The sequence below is a fragment of the Idiotropiscis lumnitzeri genome, chromosome 17 (genome assembly GCF_059441095.1).
Source record: "Idiotropiscis lumnitzeri isolate Australia: NSW breed Sydney's pygmy pipehorse chromosome 17, RoL_Ilum_1.0, whole genome shotgun sequence".
Lineage (NCBI taxonomy): Eukaryota > Metazoa > Chordata > Actinopteri > Syngnathiformes > Syngnathidae > Idiotropiscis > Idiotropiscis lumnitzeri.
The window spans coordinates 14,544,462-14,566,265 of NC_142407.1; the positions used below are offsets into that span (position 1 = coordinate 14,544,462).

At 42.9% G+C, this 21,804-nt stretch overlaps 2 protein-coding genes across 10 annotated transcripts in view; one reads left to right on the forward strand and one right to left on the reverse strand.

Moving 5' to 3' along the window:
- Positions 1–4,729: 4,729 nt before the first annotated feature.
- On the forward strand, positions 4,730–9,290 carry prr7 (proline rich 7 (synaptic)). Of its 4 annotated transcripts, none has more exons than XM_088279571.1 (3): positions 4,730–4,771; positions 6,100–6,848; positions 8,016–9,290. In XM_088279571.1, exons 2-3 carry the CDS (start codon positions 6,455–6,457, stop codon positions 8,522–8,524), a joined length of 903 nt encoding a protein of 300 aa, XP_088135697.1. In that variant the 5' UTR covers positions 4,730–4,771; positions 6,100–6,454; the 3' UTR covers positions 8,525–9,290. The 4 variants fall into 4 exon arrangements, with proteins under 4 accessions (XP_088135697.1, XP_088135695.1, XP_088135698.1 ...); XM_088279569.1 differs by having other exon boundaries at positions 4,756–4,869; XM_088279572.1 differs by having other exon boundaries at positions 4,756–4,869; positions 8,019–9,290.
- dbn1 (drebrin 1) overlaps positions 9,022–21,804 on the reverse strand; it is a 35,474-nt gene continuing 22,691 nt past the window's right edge. Inside the window, exons 2-15 of one of the 6 annotated variants that reach the window (XM_088279566.1) lie at positions 18,179–18,234; positions 17,982–18,094; positions 17,512–17,586; positions 16,316–16,459; positions 16,033–16,113; positions 15,817–15,968; positions 15,672–15,729; positions 15,429–15,487; positions 15,224–15,342; positions 14,480–14,605; positions 13,682–13,795; positions 13,005–13,450; positions 12,661–12,760; positions 9,022–9,257 (exon numbers count right to left, since the gene is read on the reverse strand). In XM_088279566.1, coding sequence (XP_088135692.1) covers positions 9,250–9,257; positions 12,661–12,760; positions 13,005–13,450; positions 13,682–13,795; positions 14,480–14,605; positions 15,224–15,342; positions 15,429–15,487; positions 15,672–15,729; positions 15,817–15,968; positions 16,033–16,113; positions 16,316–16,459; positions 17,512–17,586; positions 17,982–18,094; positions 18,179–18,234 — 1,651 coding nt within the window. In that variant the 3' untranslated portion in view covers positions 9,022–9,249. Of the gene's footprint in view, positions 9,258–10,169; positions 12,483–12,660; positions 12,761–13,004; positions 13,451–13,681; positions 13,796–14,479; positions 14,606–15,223; positions 15,343–15,428; positions 15,488–15,671; positions 15,730–15,816; positions 15,969–16,032; positions 16,114–16,315; positions 16,460–17,511; positions 17,587–17,981; positions 18,095–18,178; positions 18,235–21,804 lie in introns of those variants that run through there. The other 5 variants (XM_088279564.1, XM_088279565.1, XM_088279563.1 and 2 more) reach the window with 5 other exon arrangements.

A 21,804-nucleotide genomic window follows, 5' to 3' on the forward strand; every position in this document is an offset into this window, starting at 1 on the left:
CAGATGTTTTTATATATAAATATACTTTTTTTTCACCACAGAGAAAATGACCTCCACTTGATGTACTATATAATGGAATGCAACTGTACAGAATGTGTATATATATATATTAAAAAAAATAAAAACACACACAGTGAACCCCCATTTATCATGGGGAACATTTTGCCGAGCCACCACAATCTGTAAAAATCTCCTCAAAGACCTTCATTTAGTTTTACCCGTTCCCCATCCTGCGTTAAAGACATTTAGACTTTCTAAACCACATTTTAACTTATTAAAACACATTTTAAAGTTTTCCTCAGTGCCTCCTCTCACTCTCATTGTGGCAAAATGGGAGACGTTCTTCATCACTTTGAGAAAACGAAAAGAAGACTTTTGCTGAAAAAGTTCTCCACAAAAGAAGCCAAGCGTGCTTGTGTCAAGCTATACGTTTGCAGCGACCAATTCAAGTTTACTGAAAAACTGACACGTAAAACAAATGAGATTTCAACATTGTATATAATAAACGAATTAGCTAGCTTGATGCTAACATAAAATGCGAAACGCCATCTAAGGGCTCATGAAGATGAGCAAAGATGTCATTCTAAACCGACAAACAACTGCTCCTGACACACGCAGTCGTAACACCTACAAATAACAGAACAAGAATTTTCTTCTCCTTGCTCTTGATTGTGCTCCATCCGCATCCAGTGGAGCTCAGTGCTGCCTGGAATTTTGTGGCACAACGTGGTACTACACGGAAGGTGCACAACTAAATTCGGACTTGAGACACAAGCACATTGTTTAAGATTAGGATTGATTTTATTGGTACGTCTGTGTTTTGTTTTTTGTTTTGTTTTTCCAAAAGAAGTCAACTGATATTCAGAGACACCAAAGCCTCGTAATTTATTGCGTTTAGTTTGCTGCACAGGGTTGACACAAATAAGTGCCATTGTGTTTCATTTACAGAATTTTATTTGATTTTTTTTTTTTTACAGATTATGGATATCTGAAATAAAGTTACAGATATTTTATATGCTATCTAATAAATGTGAAGATCTGAAATAAAAGTATTTGAAATGACGTTACAGATTATGGATATCTGAAGTAAAGTTGCGCATGTCCGAAATGCTGGAAGGAAATCTGGAATGAAATTTTGTAAGAAGTTATGGATATCCGAAATGCAACTACGGATAATTGTTACGGATATCCAAAATTCTAGTTAACATCTGAAATTTATGGATAACTGAAATTGAATTAGAGTTAGTAGGTAGTATCGTGGATCAGAAGAATAGAGTTATGGATCTTTCTACTTATGTTTTTGATTCGGCAAAATGGAATTACAGATATCTTCACCACATATCCAGTCTAGCGAGCTGTTAAATCATTTTCAGTCGGGACGAGTCGTCCTGCTGGGCCTCGTCACGACGGCGCAGATGCACACGGATGCTGAAATAAACGTCAATTACACCACGGGACGCTCAAGTGTGCAAATGAAGCGAGAGGCTTTCAGGCCTCAGCGGGGGCTTTCCACGCTTTTTGCTTTTGGGGGAAAATCTTAACAGCACTGGCGACAGGAGAAAGCTTCTCTGATATTTTGACGCATGTTTTCGGCTTTACGTCGTGTTTTGTATACACTTGTGTTAGAAGATCATGAAACAATAGTTGATTTAAATAACTGAAAAACCTTTGAAAACTGAATTTTGATGACCTCATATCACTGCTGTTTCTGCCACATAACATTTTTTTAAACCTGTTTAATGGAAAAAATGTGTTCTTTTTTTTTTTAAACAAGTGTCGTACCATGCAGCCTTTTCTGCCATGTAAAACATGCTTATATTTTTAACTAATATAAAATACTGCATTTTTTTGATTGATTAATAATTTGTAATTATATCTAGAATGAAAAAATGAAAACTAATTTAATTAAAAATATTTAATTATTTTTCTATCTCTGTACTACTTGAGCGCAGCAACTGACGCAAACATCATTTAAAAATGTTTTTAAAACCAAAAATAGGATTGCGTTGCTTTCAAATATGTTTCCTGTTTAATGTTGAAGATTTTACTCTTCAACCTCCGCCCAAAGCTAACATGGAAATTTATTTCCTGTATTTTAAAGAGGACAATTCATGTGTTCTTACGACTGAACGCTCGTCAAGCAAACGTGTTGGTGTCATCATCATCATCATCATCATCCTCCCTTTCATCCTCTCCTCTTGTTGCCACGGCAACTCGAAATAACGGAGGCATCTCGATGGAGGCAGTACGTGCCAAGTAGATAGATCCACGCGTACAGTAAAGAGCGTGGGCCTATGTTTTGATTTCACATTCGCTGTGGTCGGACGTGGCGGACGACCGACTGACTGAGTGTAGGAAGGGATTCGGGGAGCGCAGGTGGCTTGGGGTGGCATCGGTAATCACCATCCAACATGGAATGGCTGTAGTTAGGTCAATGGCAGGTGGTCCCGGGACATGGATGGGGGGCGTAAAAATTAAAGGGTGTATCATTTTAAAAAGTCCTACAGTACATATAGGGACTGCTATGCTGGACTATGAACAATAAAACACAAACAAGTTTACTTACCTTTAGTCCTACTCAGTTTGACTGACCTTTCATTTGATGTGGAGAGTTAGCATGTCACTTCAGCGTACTTGAGGAATTCACAAAAGCAGTTTTTGGTGAGGCACAGATCAACTTTGCACTTTCGTACACCGCCTGGCTTTTACAATTGGAAAAGACGTAGAAAGAAAGAAAAAAAAATCACTTTAGAAAAGAGCAGAGATTTGTATCTTCAATGTGTACGTACATCAAAGTCACAAAGCTTGCAAACTCATTTTCACCTGCTTTCGGAGTGTCTTGCTCATCACTGCCCCCCACGAAAACTGAGACAGCTCCCGTCGCAGTCCGTTGGAGGGGGCCTAACCTGAGGTCCACCTGCTCGTTTTGAATAGAAATAGATTTTTTCGTTCGGCAGAAAAGTAAACAACAGAAATTATGTTCGCAACTCAAGTTTTTGTAATGCTTCCAGATACTAACTAGAGTAGAACTTTCGAACTAAAATGCGCGTGAGTGTTGGAAGGCGTCCATACAACAACGTGTTTTTAATTGCTAAACAGGAAGTGATGTCACCTCTAACCGGAAGTGGGAGAAAATCATTGTTTTACAAAGTAAAAGCGATCCAGTGGGCATGTGACGTCAATTCGACATCAACAGGACATCAAAATCATTCAATTGATGCCATATTGATGTTGTTATTGAGATGCTGAAATCAGAGGACGTGGACAATTTTAAGTTAAACAATGTCTTTGAACAATTACTATTATTTGATCATTGGTTAGATGAGAACTAATCAATTATTTGTTGCACCGTAAATCATACAAAATCCTTATCTAATCTTATCTTTAAAATTTACTATTTTTCATGAAATTTAAAAACTAACTCACGAGCACGTCAAATACTTTATTTTGCTCAGAAATTGCACATGTATTTATTGACTGGACTAGTATGAACATGTTGACTAGTAAGTCCATCAAAGTCTGCTCCAACAAGAGAAAATTCCTTATGTTCACAAATTCTACTTAAAAGAAATTTACCATAATCCTGTGACATATGTGAGTGTTTCTGCTTGTTTGTGTTTTTGGACAAAGTAGTCCGATGACATCACTTGAAAGGGGCTCTGGATCTTCCCCTACCCTTGACATTTGATTTCAACAAAATGGGCTACTTCCTGGCATCAAACGTGATAGCAAAAAAAGGCAAATGAAAGCAATGACTCAAAGTAGATGACTAAGTGGCGTAAAGCTCAGTATGAGCAGTCGCAGCGAGTGTGAGCAATACTCACACATTGGTCACAAGATGGGTGGGCGAGCACTAACGGTGGTCACTTCATCAGTGACTCTATTTTTAACTTAAAAAAATGTGAGTACTTCTTTACTTACACGATGTCGACAGCCATTTTTTTTTGTTTTAGCACACAATAAGTGGTTGACAGTCCAAATGGAAAAATTTCATTTTTATTTGAGGGAGGTTGACCCTGGAATATTTTGGCAGCTGATGTGTGTGTCAGCCTCATTTGAAGAGTGTCCCTATTGATGGCAGAAAACATGACGTCAACACGCTATGACAAAACTTTTGGAGACAACACTTGGCTCTTGATAGAATTTGGGGACAATAACTTTGTTCGTATTTGGTTTTCCACTAAAATTGGGTCTGCGTTAAAATACGTTTTCCAAATCTGCCCTCGTTTTTTTTTGTTCATCTGGGTGGACGCTTTGACTGAAAGCTGCCCTGATGGGATTTTTTTCACTTTCACGTCCATTAGACTGTGTGCGTGTGCGTGTGCGTGTGTGCCGACAGATGAACAGACGGAAGGACAACAGCGTCAGTGTTCAGCACGACAACAATGTCAACGAAGGGCCGTCAATGGGGCGACCAAAACAATACACACAATTGCTAACCAAAATAGCAGCACCTACCAACACACGTAAATGTTATTTCACCATACTTTAACTGCCTGTCGCTGTTGTTCTTAATAATAATAATAATAATAATAATAACCGTCATGGTATAATAAAAACAGCAACCTCCCACTGCTGGGGGTGGAGGGGCGGAAGCTCATGAACCCCCAACTGTGTCTGGTTTTTGCCAAAGAGTGCGTCTCGGTAACCCCCCCCCCCATCAGTATTCTCGTCGTCCGTCCAAATCTGAGCGAGGGGGGAGGAAGGAGGAAGGAGGAAGGAGGTTCTCGCCGGAGGAGGAGCAGCAGGCGTGGCGGGGGTGCGAGAAGAGGTGAGCTCGTCTGCGCCTCCTCATTTTCATTTTCAGCCTTGTCGAGTGCGGCACGACGCGAGGATGGCTCGCTGACACTGGGGAGGGAAAAAAAAAAGGTGCGTTTACCTGCAAATTTCGAAAGAATGCCATTTCATTGCTTTGGGGCATCTTCTGGGTTCAGAAAAATCACGCCGATTCTAAGTAACTCAACGTGTCTTCCATCGGTGATTTTTTTTTTAAATGAGGATTTTGACTGGCGTGTTTACATTACTAGAAAAAGGTGAGCTTACCATTTTATGTGTCGAACCTTAAAATGCGCCAATGAAATTGTTTTCTCTCGCGTCAATTCAGCTTTGCGTTCCATCTTAAAAAAAACAAAAACAACAATTGTGTCGTGTTTCAATTTTGCATGGCCTAAAAGAGGCTAGTTTCCTCACTGACTACATTTAAAAACATAAACTTGCTCCCATTTCCATAAAATCTAAAATGGCAAGTTTTTTACGCTTCATACTTAAAACTAACCAGCTTTTATGAAAAAAAAAAAATTGATTGTTCAAAAAAATGGAAGACATAAAGTTGACACATAATGTAAAGTGAGAATCAATCTCATCTACTAGGGAGTGGAGTAATTAATAAAATGTGTCAAAATCAATTCCTACTCAGAGGTCACTTCATTAGGTACCCACTAATGGCAGCTCAGGTTCCCTCCTAAGATGCCGTTTTCAGGCATTAGAAGCCATTATGATATTTAAATTCAATCAAAAGAAAAAGTGCATCAAGACTGTTGAGTGTGGCATTTTAGACCTGCAGGACTTTCTGTTCCCGACTGCCTTTTTTCCGCGTCTTTTTTGTCTGAAAACGTTTTCAGTACAAGAGTCCTGACTGCATTAAAAGAAACATGAGCGGAATCCCTGCGCCTTCTCCAAATATACGCTGTCGCAGATAAGTCACGTTCGCTGAGTGTGGAAAAAAAAAAAAACAGTTCTTCTGTTTTATATTGCGTCGCCGTGGAAACGAAAGGCGTTTAATTTCCAAACAGCTTCTCCTCGCCTAGATGGTACTGTGCCACCACGAGCATTGTTTGTATTAATCATGAAAAGCTTTCTACAGGTGAAAAACAAGCAATTGTGAAGCATCCGATTTATGGAACTTCTTATTAGAGTTTTGCTCTCTGGTAGAAATGGACCCTTCATGGCCATCAACCAAATCGGAATCTTCACAATTGCTCGTTTTCCACCGGTATTAATGTGAAGCTTCGCAATTTTCATCAACAGCAATCCGGTTTACATGTTCTAAGCAATGCAGTTCTTCTGGGCTACGAGCATCTTCTGTGTTTCTTTCTGTAGCTCCACATGAGGCCGAAGCGTCCCACCGGCATCTGAGGCGGAAGAATTTGGCACCCGGACTGTCTCGGGTCGTCCCGCAGTCTTGAAGGCACCACCACCATCAAGTGGATTAATGCCCGGAGAATGGATTCCTTCACCGCCTCGCATCCATTAGACTCGAAAAACAATGAATGGGTGTCCACTGGGTGTCAAATGTTGTATAAAAGACAAGACGTGACCTTCAAGCCTGTGGAGTTTGGCTCCGTCTGAGGAGGGACAAGCTTCCTAGACTTCATTGACATTCATGGATGTCATTTAACACATCCCAGTGTTAAGTCATCAAGCCCCGCCTCCCGCCTCGCTGTCCCTCCCCGCCATGGTGATGTCCCAGGGCACGTCCACCTTCCTGGCCTGTTTCGCCGGCTTCTGGTTGGTGTGGGCCCTGGTGGTCATGCTGTGCTGTTTCTGCAGCGTCCTGCAGCGTCGCCTCAAGCGGCGCGGCGAGGCTCGTCCGAGGGAGCGCCGTCTCCGGACGGTGGAGACGGAGACGCCGGCCTGTCCCGCCGTCCCGGACTTTGCGCCGCCTCCGCAAACAACCCCCGCACCGATGCCAGTGCCCTTGACGATACCGCCGGTGCCGCCGCCGTCCCAGCAGCAGATGCCGCCGCACTTTTCGCCGCCGCACTTTTCGCCGCCGCACTTTTCGCCGCCGCCCGTTCCACTTGTGGTTTCTCGTCCCTTGCCGGAAGCCAACTGGGTTAACATGCCAAGTAAGTTTTAGATGTGCTCATTCGCAAAAGCCAATATAAAGCTTCACAATTGTATGTTTTTCACCTGTAGACAAGGCTCCACTTTCCAAGCTGGTTACGCCTCCAGCAAGTCGAAATGCAATTTCCAAAGGAGAAAGCCCCTTTTCCAGTTTTCCTTCTTTTTTCCTACATTTATGCCTTCCTTTCTTTCTTCCGCACCTGTCCAACACATCTTTAAAATCCACTTTCTTTCCACAATCAGTGCCTTTTGGCCATTATGGGATGTGTGCGTGAACCTTACAAAGAGGAAGTAAGATCAAGAAAATGAGTGACTGAAAAAAAAAAAAAGAAAACGAGAGGTGAGAGCATCAGCTGCAGTCAGTGGTGGCGGTAAATAAGAAAAGCCGAAAAGAAGCAAGTTGTCTGTATTGGCGTCGGCGTGAGACTGATGAAGAGGTTTTCGTAACCGGGCAGCACGAGGACTCAAAGGGAAGAAGCAGCTGAAATTGAGCCAAGAGGACCTTTTTGTTTTTTTTAACAGCTCCATTGAGACTCAATTCAGGACACATTTTTGGCTGACCTTTTGCATTTGTTTTTTTTTTTTGCAATAATACTCCTCGTCGTCGTCTTCGAAACCCAAAAGCCGAGGCTTCACACTTGCTCACACCTTCAAGTGACATCATAAGCGGCAGACTGCTGCTTTGACGCACGATAGCGAACAATAAGCCCTCCGACATTTTTTTTTTTTTGCCCGAGCGCCGTGGCGGAGCGGAGGCACATGCGCATCCATAAATACGACGACATCCAGCGCAACCATGGCAACAGTTCAACAAAACAGATGCTTGCCTGCCTTTCAAACGCCAAGGCCGGATATAAATACGGCGGCAGGATGCCAGCAGCAAACGGCACGCCGTGATGCTGAGGTGCGCGTGTGGGCGCCAAGCGCCGATTTCTAGAGAGTGTTGTTCATGTCTACGGCTCAGCACAAAGACATTTTTTGGGGAGATTTTCAAGGTAAAGGACAACACGCGGGAATGCCGCTAATGAGCTGACTCTTGGAAAATGATGACTCGGCTAATGAAATCATGACTGCAGGATTTAGAGGTGTCCCGTAACGTCTCTCATTGCAAAAAAAAAAAAAAAAAAAATCCTTTTAGTTGATTTTCATGACTTACTTGTTTGTTCCAGAAGCAGATCTCCTGGAGAACCCGCCCTGTTACGAGGAGGCGGTGCTAATGGAGGATCCTCCACCGCCATACGCCGAAGTCCTGGTAGAACCACGAGTGGGTGGTGGCTACTTGAAACCCGCCCCGCTCCGGGACGCGCCTCCGCTCCTCCGGGACCACCAGGACCCGAGCCCAGAGACACGCAAGGCCCCGCCGCAGTCGTCATCGACGCCGTGCGTGTTTCCCGGGCGGGGCTACTCCTCCCTCATACGATTGCCTTCGTCGCAACGTTGGGACTCGCTAGGCCACCTACTCGCCAACGTGGACTTGAAACCGTTCAACCCGTACGACCCGGTGCCGCCGGGCGTCGCCATGGCGACAATGCCCCGCAGAGACACCAGGACCGGACGCGAAGGAGGGCTTCAGGTCGGGTTCTCCGGGGGGATTCGGGGTCACGGGACACGAGGCCTGGAGCGCAGTTGCGGTCTACCTGCCGCATTCGCCCTGTTGGGACGAAGCACCGCCGTCTAGGTTAGACATTCGCAAACTTTTTGGGGCGACGAGAATGTAGGGGCCCAAGCCGGTTAGAAATAGCGAAAATCCGAATTAAGGTTTGTAATTACTTATAAACGCCACAAGATGGCAGCAAGGAACTTTTTTTTTTTTTTTAACTAAGGATATTAATTTCTGTAAGGCTATGTGGCCTTATTAAAATGAAGCTCCTCCTCCGAGTTCAACATAGTTCTTTACCACCAAGCTGCCACCAGATGACGCCAAAACATTATTTTGTATGCTTTGGCAAGAGGGGATAGGTTTTCCGGAAAAAAAATCCCCCATAAATCCCATTATGTTTTCCAAAACAAAAAAAAAAAGTAAAATAATATTTTTCAAATAATAAAAACCAAAGATTTGTTTAGTCCGAATGAGTGTCGTTTATTGTCCGATGAGAATGAAGTTTATTTTCCAAGATTAAGTTTAACTCTAAGAAAGTCCTTTCTTAACGAAAATACACAACTTCATTCTCAACTTATTTTAGCACGTCGTCTTTCTAGTGTGCCCTCTGGAGTCACTGACGATGCTAATTGACTCAGGCGGAGTCCATTTCAATCAGATCATCTCTATTGTGCTGAGCTGCCGTTGCCATGGTGCCCGGGCACCGTGCGTTCCCCGCCAGGCGACCCCCCATCTTCGCGTTGGAGCACTTGGACTGGTCGTTACGGACACGCCACTTGCATGTCCCGCAAGTCTTTGGATCTTCAATTTTCTATGAGTGGGGAAATAAAAGTTGTTTCTGAGACTGCTATTCCTTAATAAAGAGTGGTCACCAGCTGGTGTTGGGGGAGTGGGGGGGGGGATGAGTCACTGGTGATGGAGAGTATTGTACAACCTAAAAATAAACGCAGAAAATAACAACCGTGCCTAAAAAGAAAAAAATCAAACAAAAAGAAGGTTACATCTTTAGAAAACAATTTTAATTTGAATGCAACTGTGGACATTTTCGAGAACAGAGAGTGACAAATGGAAAAGATGACGTGGACCTTATGTTTCTTATAGGTCATGTCGATGACGTTAAGACCAGAGTAATACAGCCGTCCGTCAGTCCGTAGGTGATGACTAGAAAACTAGCAGCAGCTTTTAAAAATGGAGGAAAACAAGACCGACAAGTGTGTGCTCGTGTGTGAGAGATTAAAGGCATCTTCCGAGGAAAGCAGACGCAGTTTCCATTCAAATTCTAATTGATGTCATGAAATTAGAATTTAAAATTTTCTCATTGCCCAAAAGCCTTTTTTTATAACCAGATTTTAATGCACTAAAATCGTAAAGTCAAAATGCTATTTTTCTTTTGTGTCTTTGGAGGAAAAAGTCCCAAAATTGAGAGAAAAAAGCGGCAGCATTAATGGTGTCGCATTACATGACAAAAAAAAAAATCCGTCTATTATGATTAAGTTCAAATTTCCATGCATTTTTCGCTCATAACATAATTTTCGCTCTTTCTCCATTATTAGAAGAAAATGACAAATATTTTACTTCATATTAAAAAAGAAAAATCATAATACTACATTTTTTAAAATAACAGTGAACTAAAAGAGCAAAATCGAAGTGTGCATACTTGTTCTAAACTGATGTTGACGTGAGGGTCACAATGAGTCAAATCATGTCACGCACGCACATACACTTGTATTATTAATATTATTTTATTGCCTAGGAGTTTAAAATTTCTACAAGGAATATACAGAAGAAGAAAAAAAACTAGAACAATGTTGCCAATATTCAATTGTAGCACACTTCATTTTTCATCCTCCAAAAGAGATTTGTTCCCACACGGAAAAAAAAAATGATGAGCAACAAAGTGGTCAATGCACATTTTTTGCTTGATATAAAAAAAAAAGATCAGATTTGTTCAAACCAAATGATCACTTTGTCATCTTAGGAATGCAATTTTATAGTTTAGATTTTTTATTATCACCAAATTAATAATTATTTTAAAAACCAAATAAAGGATTATAATTTCATTTATGTAACAATGTCTCTTCTTTTCAAATCCAAGTGACCAAATTTTAAAAATCTTTTGGTAACTCAACTTTTGCAATATTCCAACTTTTTTATTTTTTTTTGCAAAATTTTATTTCAAATTCAGTTTATTTATTATTAATTTTTTTTCAGTGTGGTTGATATTTGCATTCATCTTCTTGGGAGGACCAAATGTTTGGAGAGCACAAAAAATTTTTTTTCATTTCCCCCAACATTTGGTTTCTCAACGTTTGTCACTCGCACTTCAAACTAAGCGTATGCGCAATTTAGACTTCAATTCCCACCCTCTTTTTTTTTTTTAAACAGTCAACCCATTTAACAACGTGATCAAATCAACATGTCCAAACTACTTTTTTTTCATGACTGTGCAACATGTTCATTGAAAGGAACTCTTCTAAAAACCTGGAAAAATATCTACAGTAGAATCATCAGGAATTTTTTTTCCGCATCTGTAAATACATTGGAGAAAAAAAAAAAAAAAAAAAAAAACCGGGGCAAAAATGCACAATTGTATCAGACGTCGCTAAAAGAGAAAAGTGCACCGAAAACTAAATTGAGAAACTTAATCTCACATTCAGCCAGAAAAAAACAAAGTCAATTAAAAAGATATTTTTGCTTTCGATGCGATAAATAAATATTTAGCCTCTGGGACGACTAAACGCAAGAATAAGCGGCTCGGACAAATCGAGAATAAAGGCTGCTGAAGACGATTTATTCAACATCGAAGTGCGAGATGTTAACTAGTAGAATGACATCACTAGTTGCACTGTGAGTTCCGTGTACTAGTACACTTGTCCACACTAGTAAGATAATTCAGCACAGCAGCGCAACAAGCGTATTTTACCAGGGATGGATTTATATTTCTGCACACTAGTTGCACAACTTTTGGAATCGGCAAAACTGTGCATTAGCAGACATCCGCATGCTACTAGTACATAAATATTTGGTAGCTGTTAACTAGTTGAATTAAATAGCATTGCCAGTTGCGCAGGTACCGTAGCTGTCTACTAGTGCAGTTTTGCCTCACGATAACCTGCAGTTGTCCTACTAGTGAGCCGAAATGTAGAGTAGTAGGCGGCAGTACTGTAAAAAAAACATTCTTGACAGTCGTTGCACTAGTGCATTGACTAATAAAGAGCGAACAAGTCGATGGGCCAAATCCGTTCTAGCATTTATTTGATTTCCAGAATAAGACATAATCTAGTCGTGGAAGACAAGTCATTTGTTTTACGAGTGGGCCGAACTGTCTTCCAAGTGAGGACAAAGTGTGTACTAGTACATGGACCTTAAGATGGATCTTGAATCAATGCTGAAATTGCTAATTCGGCACGCTAGCAGACCAAGTGTGTTTTTCCACTACTATGACATTTCTGAACACTACTAGTCTACTAATGTGTGACACATGCTTACTAGTCAGTTTTACTAGTGCAGCACGGGTTTAATTGCACACTGTGAAGTTAAAAGTAATACTAGTAGTGGACATTTTCTTTTTACTAGTAAGCCACAGTTGTTTTTTTGCTAGTGAGGAAAAGGCGGACTCGCTGGTGGATCTTAAACCGGATAGTGAATAAATGCTCAAACAGCTTCCCATAGCACTGAAAAGAAAATCCTGGTCATTGCATCTGCATAGCAATAAAAAAGAAAAAAGAAAAACAAATAAATAAAGAAACACACACACACACGCACACAAAAAAATCTTATAGCGAAACCCCTCTCGTTCGGCTACTGTTGTTATTTCCTCCCGAAAAAAAAAAAAGATACATAAGTCGTTTTCATTCCAGACTTCTTCGTTTGTTTCCTAGCATTTTTAAATTTTTTTTTAACTTGTATTTTTCGTAGAAAAATGGGTTTCTTTTTACGAAGCGCACTTCTTCATTTTCGGCCTCGGATTGGCCGGCCGGCTAGTCGTCGTCATCGTCCGCCACGGGGTCGGCGTCCCAGCACGTGATGTCAATCTCTACAAACACCGCAACAGTCGGATGCTACGTTAGCAAGCATCTGAAGGATGCGGCTTCCAACGCAACTATCGCAAAAAATTAATTACAAAAGAAAAAGATTTGGAAATAAAATGCCAAATTCTGGAACAGTGAGGCCGTTTTGGACGACAAATCTAAAGTCAGAAATGGCAAACTGACCTGGTGGCTTGTTATAAAGGACGGGTGCGGGTTTTGCCGAGCCCTCCTCCGATTGGCCAAATTCCTCCTCCTGTGATTGGCTGAAGTAGCCCTCGCTTGCCTGCGAGGACAGAAACCAAGATATTCGTTCTTAAAGATATGAAATATCAAAATTTAAAATTCTGTTATTCTCTTAAAGACTTTTTTTCCCTCTTACGGTCATCACTTTTTTCTAAACTTAGAACATCATTATAATAGTTTGGCTTTATTTTCGCTCTTGATTTTTTTTCTCCTGATATACAATTTTGACTCCGCAATTTCTTACTAATTGTAATCAATCCCGACTTGTGCGTTGTGGTCCATACCTGAGTCGCTTCCTTCATCAGCAGCTCCCCGTTGGTCATGAGCATGTGACCGTCGCCGGCGGCGTGCTGCAACGCATGCTGGTAGCTGAGCGTCATCTGCTCCGAGGCGTTGACGTCCACCAGGCTGGCGGGGTCGTCCTCGGCCGCCGAGCAAACGCCGCCGTCCATCATGTCGTCGAAGCTGAGGAGCGGCTGCGAGCGAACGCCGGCGTCGGCGAGGTCGCTGCGAGGTGCGTCGCCGGCCATCAGGTCCACCAGATCGGAGGAGGTGCAGGAGGGCTCGGCGGGCTCGGCGGCGGCGGCGGCGTCCCACACGTCCACCAGGTCGTCCGTGGCCGAATCCCACGTGGAGAAGGCGGCCGGCTCGCGGGCCTGGGGGGCCACGCTCTGCACGGGCTTGGAGGTGTTGGACTCCTGGACCGGAGCTTTCTGCTCCTGCTTTGGCTCTAAGGGACAAACACGCAACGATATGCTAAAGGTGCAGATGGTTTCCATGGCAACCACACAGTACACAATCTTTTTTCCCATTTTTGTTGTAATATTTGATTGCAAAAATGTGTGATGTGATACATTGAAGTTATTTATATTGAGTATTACAGAATTTAAAAGTGAAGTATGAGGACCAGCAATTTCCTAAATTCTAAAACTGTGTTCATGTCGTGAAAATTCCAAATCACCCCAGTCAAAATCGTCCATGTTGGCGTCCTCCTTGATGGGCGTGGTGACGATTTTGGGGATGGGCGACACGGCGGCCACGTTGCGCTCTCCGCTCGCTTGCTCGTCATTGTCCTCTAGGGGGCACAACAACACAGAAGGCGTCGTCGGAAAAGGATCACAAAAATTCTGACCCCCCCCAAAAAATGCGAAGACTTGACTTGAGCCACGATGACTGATACAAGTCGCGACCAAATGAACACCATCTTTAGGGTCGAACACGGACATGCAATTGGTGACACACTCACAGGTAAGCAAAGCTGCAAAGCGTACGTGTGTGTGTGTGTGTTTGTGTGTGAGAGAGTGTTCGTGCAGGACGCCATTCAAAACGGCTGAGGAGGATGGAAAAAAAAACAAAAGTTTCTAAATAATTCCTTCTGAGTATATAATAGTTGTGTCAAAATATTTTTAAAAAATTTGGCCAGGCTAAAATTTTGTGTCTTTATCCTCTCCCAGTTTCATTATTGCTTGATTTTCACAATTGTAAATTAAGTCCGCACTTGTGGCAAAACCCAAAAATGACACTTGTAACAAGTATAAAAACTGAATCTGAAGGTTCCAAATTGCTTGTTTTCCACTCGTACGGATCTCACGAGTTTACATGTTGGTCACACATCGAAGTTTCTGGAAATGTATTCTTGGCAAACCCAAAATGTAAAGCATAAAAGCCACATCTGAAGTTTCACAAATGTTTGTTTGTCACACGAAGGCCGCGTCACGTCTCCATTCCTCCGTCCTTCGGGATCGCGCGCTGTACCTACCGGCGCTGCGGTGCGTCCGTGCGTGTGTCGCGGTGGCGCGCAAGGGCGACACACCCCTGGGCGGGGGGGTCGAAGTGGGGCTGCTCGGACTGTGCTGCTGCCTCAAGAAGGGGCTGTCCAAGCGGCCTGGCGAGGGGCGGGGTTTGAGGGGTGTGGAGGAGGTGAGGGGGTGGGGTTGACACGCAGCCGCGCCCACACACACACACACGCACACACACACAAAGTCCACGCACCCACGCACGGGCGACAAAGACAACAAGCAACGCAACCCAGGAAGAAAGACAACATGAGAAGGAAGGGGAAAATAAAAGGACGGCATTGTGAAAAAAAAGTTTTTAAAAAAAATGTTGGGGGTTAAATAGAGAGGAAAAAAAGCAAAGAGGGAAAAGAAAGAGAAAAAAAGACGAGGTTAGTGCGCTGGCACACGCCGCCGACAGTGCAGACTGCATGCAAGAAATTAAACGCTTCTTCTTCTTCTGTTTCGTGTCAACAGCCAAAAAAAAAAAAAAAAATCTAGCAAGCATAAAGCGCAGTTAAAAAAATAAATTCAAATCTGCCACAAGACAACCTGATGTGCGGTTGTCATAGCAACACATTTTGCTGAGTGAGATCACGCAGACATACTGCACGATGGACCAATCAGAGACCGAGAGAATATTGAATCCTTTCTTTCCCTCGCTATTACCTCCACCAAGGAAGGTTTGCCGTCACAGTGGTGGCGGAAAAGTGCATCATGTGACTTACCGGCCCGGTGGATGGCGACTGGTGAGGTGTCGACGCTGATGGTCATGGCTCGCTCCTTCTGCTTGAAGAAGTCGCGGGGGTTTCCGGATCGCTGAGCGATGATGGCCTTCGCCTCCTGAACATGTAAGCGGGATGGACAAGTTGATTTTAATTGCATGTTTGGGTGGGATGCAAAGAAAACACAGAGGATAGATTGTTTCAGCATACCTCCACTTCAGACTCCTTCTTGTCCAGGCTGAGGTCGTCGATGCTCAGCTCCGCGGGCTGCGAAAATCACAACCGGATTGACTTTTAGGAATCGTACAGGTTCAAACTTAAGGTTGATGAAGTTGCTTGGATGCGAAACTGCCTCGTTTGACATCCTCAAGAGAACTCAGGTGTCCGTTGAGGACACACACTCGGGTGTCTGGTCGTTATGGCAACCGGCCAGTCCATCCCATACACTTACTAAGTTGCTCTGACTCTGCAACCTCTCTTTGGCCTCCTCTTCCTCTTGCAACTTCTTCCTAAACACGTAAATCACAAAATCAAATGACGATGATGCACGTTTTGTGGTTTCCTACGGTACAGAATTTGGGGGTTAACGAGGTCACCTGTGCTCTTCGATCTGCCTCTCTCGCTCGCGATAGCGCCTCTCGCGGTTCTCCTGCTCCTTCCTCTCCAGCTCCATCCGCTCCTCCTCGAAACGTTGTCGTTCCTCCGCCAACTTCTTTCTCTCTTCCTCCTTCCTCAGCTCCTCTTCGCGCTGGCCACCAAAAAAACCAAACGTTTTCACATTTTTTTTTTTTTTTTTGGTTTGCTCAACTAACCTTGGCCTGCTCCCAGAATTCTTCTCGATTGATTTTCTTCATCTCCACCTCTGCGTTGGTCTTTTCATATATCGTGCCCTTCTCCCGGGGAGAGGAAAGAACAGAAGCAAAAGGTGAGGACGCGTTAACTTGGAGACGGCAAAAAATAAACGGCGCGCATCGGTTTTGTTCCGTATCGCGAGCGTGAAATCGCAATGTCCTGATTGTTTCCCATCGCATCGCAAAAGGAGCGAATATCGACTCGTATCTGGCTGAGCGACGGATTCCATGCCCCTTCTAATACCACGTCTCCGTGCTCCTCCTCTCGGGTTTTCAGACGGCTCAAGACGGGACTCGCCGCCACCGTCGTCCCGTTGGTGAGACGCTGTCCGATGGCGGACGGATCGATGTCGTCCAGACTGCTGGCGTTGATGATGATCGCGACACCCTGAGGGACAAGGACGTGAAATCGCTCAGTACTTTTGCCTGCCGTGTACTATAGTTGGACCATCACTCTTAGAAACACGTCAGCGGTGCTTTAATCTCGTCTTCCTTTTATCTAGTCGGCAAATCCTAAAAATAGGATGTCCGCCAGGTGTACCATTACACACACACACGCATAAAACACAGGGATGCTGAGGAGGACCGCAGAGAGATTACATAAAAAGACTGGCCGTATTAGTCATGCACCATGGCACACACACACACACACACACACACACACACACACACACACCCCGACACATACATCTCTTTGAGCGTCTTACAGCTTCTAACATGCTTTTACCGAAAACGTGGGAACCTTTTTAGTAATCATGTACAATATGTAAGTGAATGAATACATTATAATTCTCCGCATTTGATATCAAATATATACATTTGAGACTTTAAAGAATATATTTGATTCATTTATTGGGTGGACAGCCAATGAAACGGTGGTGAGCTATTAAGACTTGCTATGATGCGAATCGTCCTGGCTAGCCAAGCTAGCGGCTAGCGTTGCGCAATTAATCCAAATTCAATCACGATTATTACACTCAAGGATGACAAAATTGCCGTTACACCTGCAACTTTTTTAATTATTATTTTAAGATAAAATAATTTGTTTGGATATTGTTTTATCTTTTTTTTTTTTTTTGGACCGCCCCCCCAAAAAATAATTCTTTCAATAATCGTGATTTCAATTATTACTAAAATAATCAGGATTATTTTTTTTAATAATCGAGCAGCCCGACTAGTGGCCAGCCTTCTTTTTCCAAGGGGAATCCTTGAAATTATCACCACAATTTGACATGTTTTGTCCACATTAGATGGCATAGGCATAAAAAATAAAGAAAGAAATCTTAACCAAAAAAAAAAAAAAAAATGTCTGGGATACCTTCTTCAAATTAGGGCTCTCATTTGGGAGTGTTACCCTAATACGAGTTTTTCAAGCTGTGGAATTTTCCCAAAATGGACGACCCGATATTGGGTTGATAAGAGAAACCCGACCAAGATTACCTGGAAGAAGTCGGCAATGGTGGCCACGTGGCTGGCACAGGCGCACTTCCTGGCGTCGGGGACGTCATCTCCCACCTGGTGGAGAAAGAGGAGGAGTTAGCTCGTAAAACTAAAGAACAATGGAGCTGACGGAAAAAAAAAAAAAAAAAGGATGAAATTGAATGTTCCCGAGAAGCTGATGTGCATCGTTAACTGTATGATTGTTTCACGGTGATAAAAAGTAACGGCGCTGACCTCACAGCCAAGATATCTTTATTTCGGAATTTTTATCCAGACATTCGGCAAAATATTTGCATACCAAAAGTTAGCGTTTTAGCATTTCATCCATCCTCATTACGGTAATACCTAAAGGTGTAAAAACATGACGAGCATTTTGCTATTTTGTTTGTCTAAATTGGGAGTTTTTTTTTTTGAGAGCATAAAAAAAAAAGAAAAATCCGCAAATTTGTGGCTTATCCGTGTAACTTTACCCAGTTGATGAGGATGTATCTGGGCAGGGCGGCGTTGGGCTCCTTCAGGCTGCAGAAGCCGTACATGACCCTGGCGCTGTCAAACGTCTGCGTGATCTCCGCCAGGCCGCCCCCTGCAGCGCAATGGAGGAAAAACGTGCGTCAACGCCGCTAAATGTTCACGAAAGTCCATCCAGCAGATAAAAGAGAAAAACCACCTCCTGATGACGCCAGCGTCAAGTCGTTGCTGTCATCTTCGTACGTGTACAAGGCCCTGTGAGAAAGACGGAACAGACAATATTAGCCCCAAATGTATTTAGAACACTCATTGACTGGAAAAGCGTTTTAGGTGCTGCTGTTTTGGTGAGCGACTAAGTGGTCAGCAGTTCACTTCCACGTACAAACATTAATTATATAATCTTATTTCAATCACATTTATTTATAGTTATAGTTTTAGAGCCGCAGAGCAATCCTTGCTAAAAATATCTTTCACAGATGATGTATCATATCGACAATATAATAAATCACACACACACACACACACACATCCTCCTTCCAATGTTGAGGTGAATTGAAGGTGGGAAGAGATTAAGATTTCAGGATTAAATCTTGTTAAACTCTGCCGATGTGGCATTGAAGGACATGCAACAAAACCTCAGCTAGCAACAATCAAACATTTTGGGGATTTATGACCAATTTTGTGTCATTATATCGAATATAATTCCGAATGTTGAGACGTATGTGATGACGACAAGACAGAGTAAAAGGTTGTGTTGGACGTGCGCGTGGCTCGAGTGGGCCAATCAGCAGCCGGTCCGGCTGACCTTACGCTATTACAGCCTGCGGCGCTCGTCTGACTTTGTGCTGACCTTCCCCCCTCGCCCCCCCCCCCCCTTTCACTGATTTTCTCTCTTTCTGCTTAGTCACCCTGCTTGGAGGAGAAAAAAAAAATCAATCAACGTACCCGCATGTCATCATTTAACAGGCCTACCCGACCAATAATGCTGGTAGCAAAAAATGTCTCCAGACATCATAAATTTCCATCGAATTTCTATAGTGCTCGTCGTCGCAAGAGTCAAAGGACAACTGGATCTCATCTGACTAAATTTCAGGCACTCGTGACCTTCCTACATGTGAAAACCATCACCACTATTTATATATATTTATTTATAACTGCTACATCAGTGAATCGGTGTTAGAAAATGGAAGTCTGGATATTATTTCAGAAAAGGACAACATTAAAAGGAGGCAATTTCTGGCAAGTATAGGCAGTGGGCTACATGTGACAACAATCGCCCCAATTTTACTTTATATCCATGTGAGAAAGGAATAATGCCTTTACCAGAGGCAGACGGGGTTTACTGATGAAACAACAGGAAAAGGAAAAACAAAAGAGGGGAGGGACGAGGCGCAGGTTAATATTGAGAGGGCGCCTTATAAATAATTCTCGAGAAAAAGCAGACAGCTGTTTATTATTCATACGCAGCCCCCGTGACCCAGAAACGGCTCCAATAAAACTGAAGAGTGTCTCGAATCATGGTAATGGTCGAATTTCTACAGAGGACTGATGAAGAAGAAGAAGGAAAAAAAAGACGAATAAGAATAATAAGCGGCGAGGGCCAGGATGAGTAAAGTGGTGAGAAGTGATTGCAAGAGACAAAATTAATCCGATTCATCACAAGCTTTTGAAACTTTCCTCTATTCAATGCATCGCCGACCATTTTCGAGTTCTGTACAAGCACCTCAAGTCCGGGTTTTTATTTCTGATTAGGAGCGTGGCAAAAAGAGAGACAGGCCACTTGGGAGCGTCTCCATGGCAACGGGGCGCATCCCCCGCCACCCCTCGTCGTTATGGAGGCAACAGCAGTTTGCGACCGCAGGCGAGCGGTGGCGTTAAATAAAGATAGGAGGAGGGTAGCGGAAAGGCAAAAATATTCACAGTTAGAAAAGAGGCTGCTTATGGAACAGAAACGACGTTACGGATTTTTTTTTAGATTACTAGTCGAAGTAGTATGAGAATAACAAGTTAGACTAAAAACAGTAAAACTCAATTATTTGTATTAATATCCAATTACAGACAATAAACGTGATACGTATTTCCATCTTTTCTTTTTTGGGTCTACTAACATGGAGGAAATCATTCCTGACATTCAGTCAAGTGCCACCAGGGGGCGATAGAGCTCTTTTGACTGCATTGAGTGCGCTGCTTCCAAAAGTATTGGAACATTTATTTTTTGTTGTAAACTGTAAAATGTTGGGATTGACCAACTCACTCTTGAAGTCTTGAAACGTGTGACTGACACATGTGTGTCCTGTTACACCATTTTAGATTTCAAACAGGACAACAGAGGTCTGAGAGTGAAAAGTGAGCAATTGTGAAACAATGTCAAGGTTAGGTTAAAGTTTATAAAGACTGTAAATTGTCTGTCGCTGTGGTTGATTAGCTGGCAAAAGATTCCGGGTGTACCCCGTTGGACCCTCATGAGGAAGACTTTGGACTTTTAAGTACTTTTGCTCCCTAACAATAAACTCACTGTTTGGTGAGAACGAGAAAAGCGTACCACAGTTGGGATGAATGTGTGAATAGACGAGCTCAGCTTGATCTAAACGGAACGAACAAGCATTTGAGGAATGTCTGACGCGATATGATCTAATTATGGTTCAATCATGATAAAAGGCTGTCAAATAGAGTTGGGAGCGAGGAAAGAATTGCTTTCGTTGCCGTGACAACCTCATCAAAGTGGACTCAGTCCACGGAGAGTGTTTCAAGTCGAAAATAATGAATTCACATGTGATGAATGGCCCGTGCTTTTTATGATGGAAGCCCGGCAAGTTCAAGTAAATTCTTCTAAATTCTGGGAACTATTTTGAATCGTGGTGGGGGGGGGGGGAGGCATAAAACTTCTCCTTTCACGGCAAAAGCATGCAACCAGTCGGGGAGTTATGCGCAAACGGGCCAAGTAAGAGAAAAGTGGAGATGGCATTGTGTTATTTATTGCCGAAGAAAAACCATAGCGGTGACTTCATGCACAAGCAATGGAGTCAACACACAGACGAGACGGGAGGGGGAATTAATGGGAGGGAGGCGAGCATGAGTAAGAAAATTGAATTTGTACGCACACTCTGTACTCAAGTAATAGTCCGGATATTTGTGCTAAAAAATATTTTAATCGTTATAAAAGTCGTTTTCTGTCATCTGTTCACGTCGTCATCAAATGCGTGACAAATATTTAAAAGGAAGTAAAGAATATTGTTTTCACATCATAATCAATTCATTAGGGGGCAATATAATATGATCGTGAAGACAAAAAGAAGAGTTCCACAACTACTGCAAATGCCTCGGTAAGCTGTAGCAATATTTTGTTTTTTTTTTAGAGGAGAAAGAACATGCCTGTGACTAATGTTATACTGTCTGTCTACATGTGTTGCTGCACACGTGTTGACATGTTGCTTAAGGTTTTTAACACTAGGACTACAGATGTTATTCGTTAGCCTGTCGATAGGGTTTTTAACGCTCTTGATTGTTGCCTTTCCTGACATTAGCATTGAATAACCCCATAAAACATCCGTGGGGTTCTTTTCTGCACCGCCGACGACTTCAGTTTCTCCCCCTCGACGACGTCACTTCCCTTGCAGATGTTCGTGAGGCTAAAAATGCATCGAGCAGATGGGAATCCATCGCGCGGATCGGAGCCAAACCACCGGCAGCAGCTAAGGCGGCGAATTGAGCAAGATTTTTCCATCGATGTTCTTTGGCTGTGGTTTTATTGTTGTTGAGTGTTGCCATTACACACGCGCACACGCACACACACACACACAAAGGCTGACTGGCGTTCGATTGTCT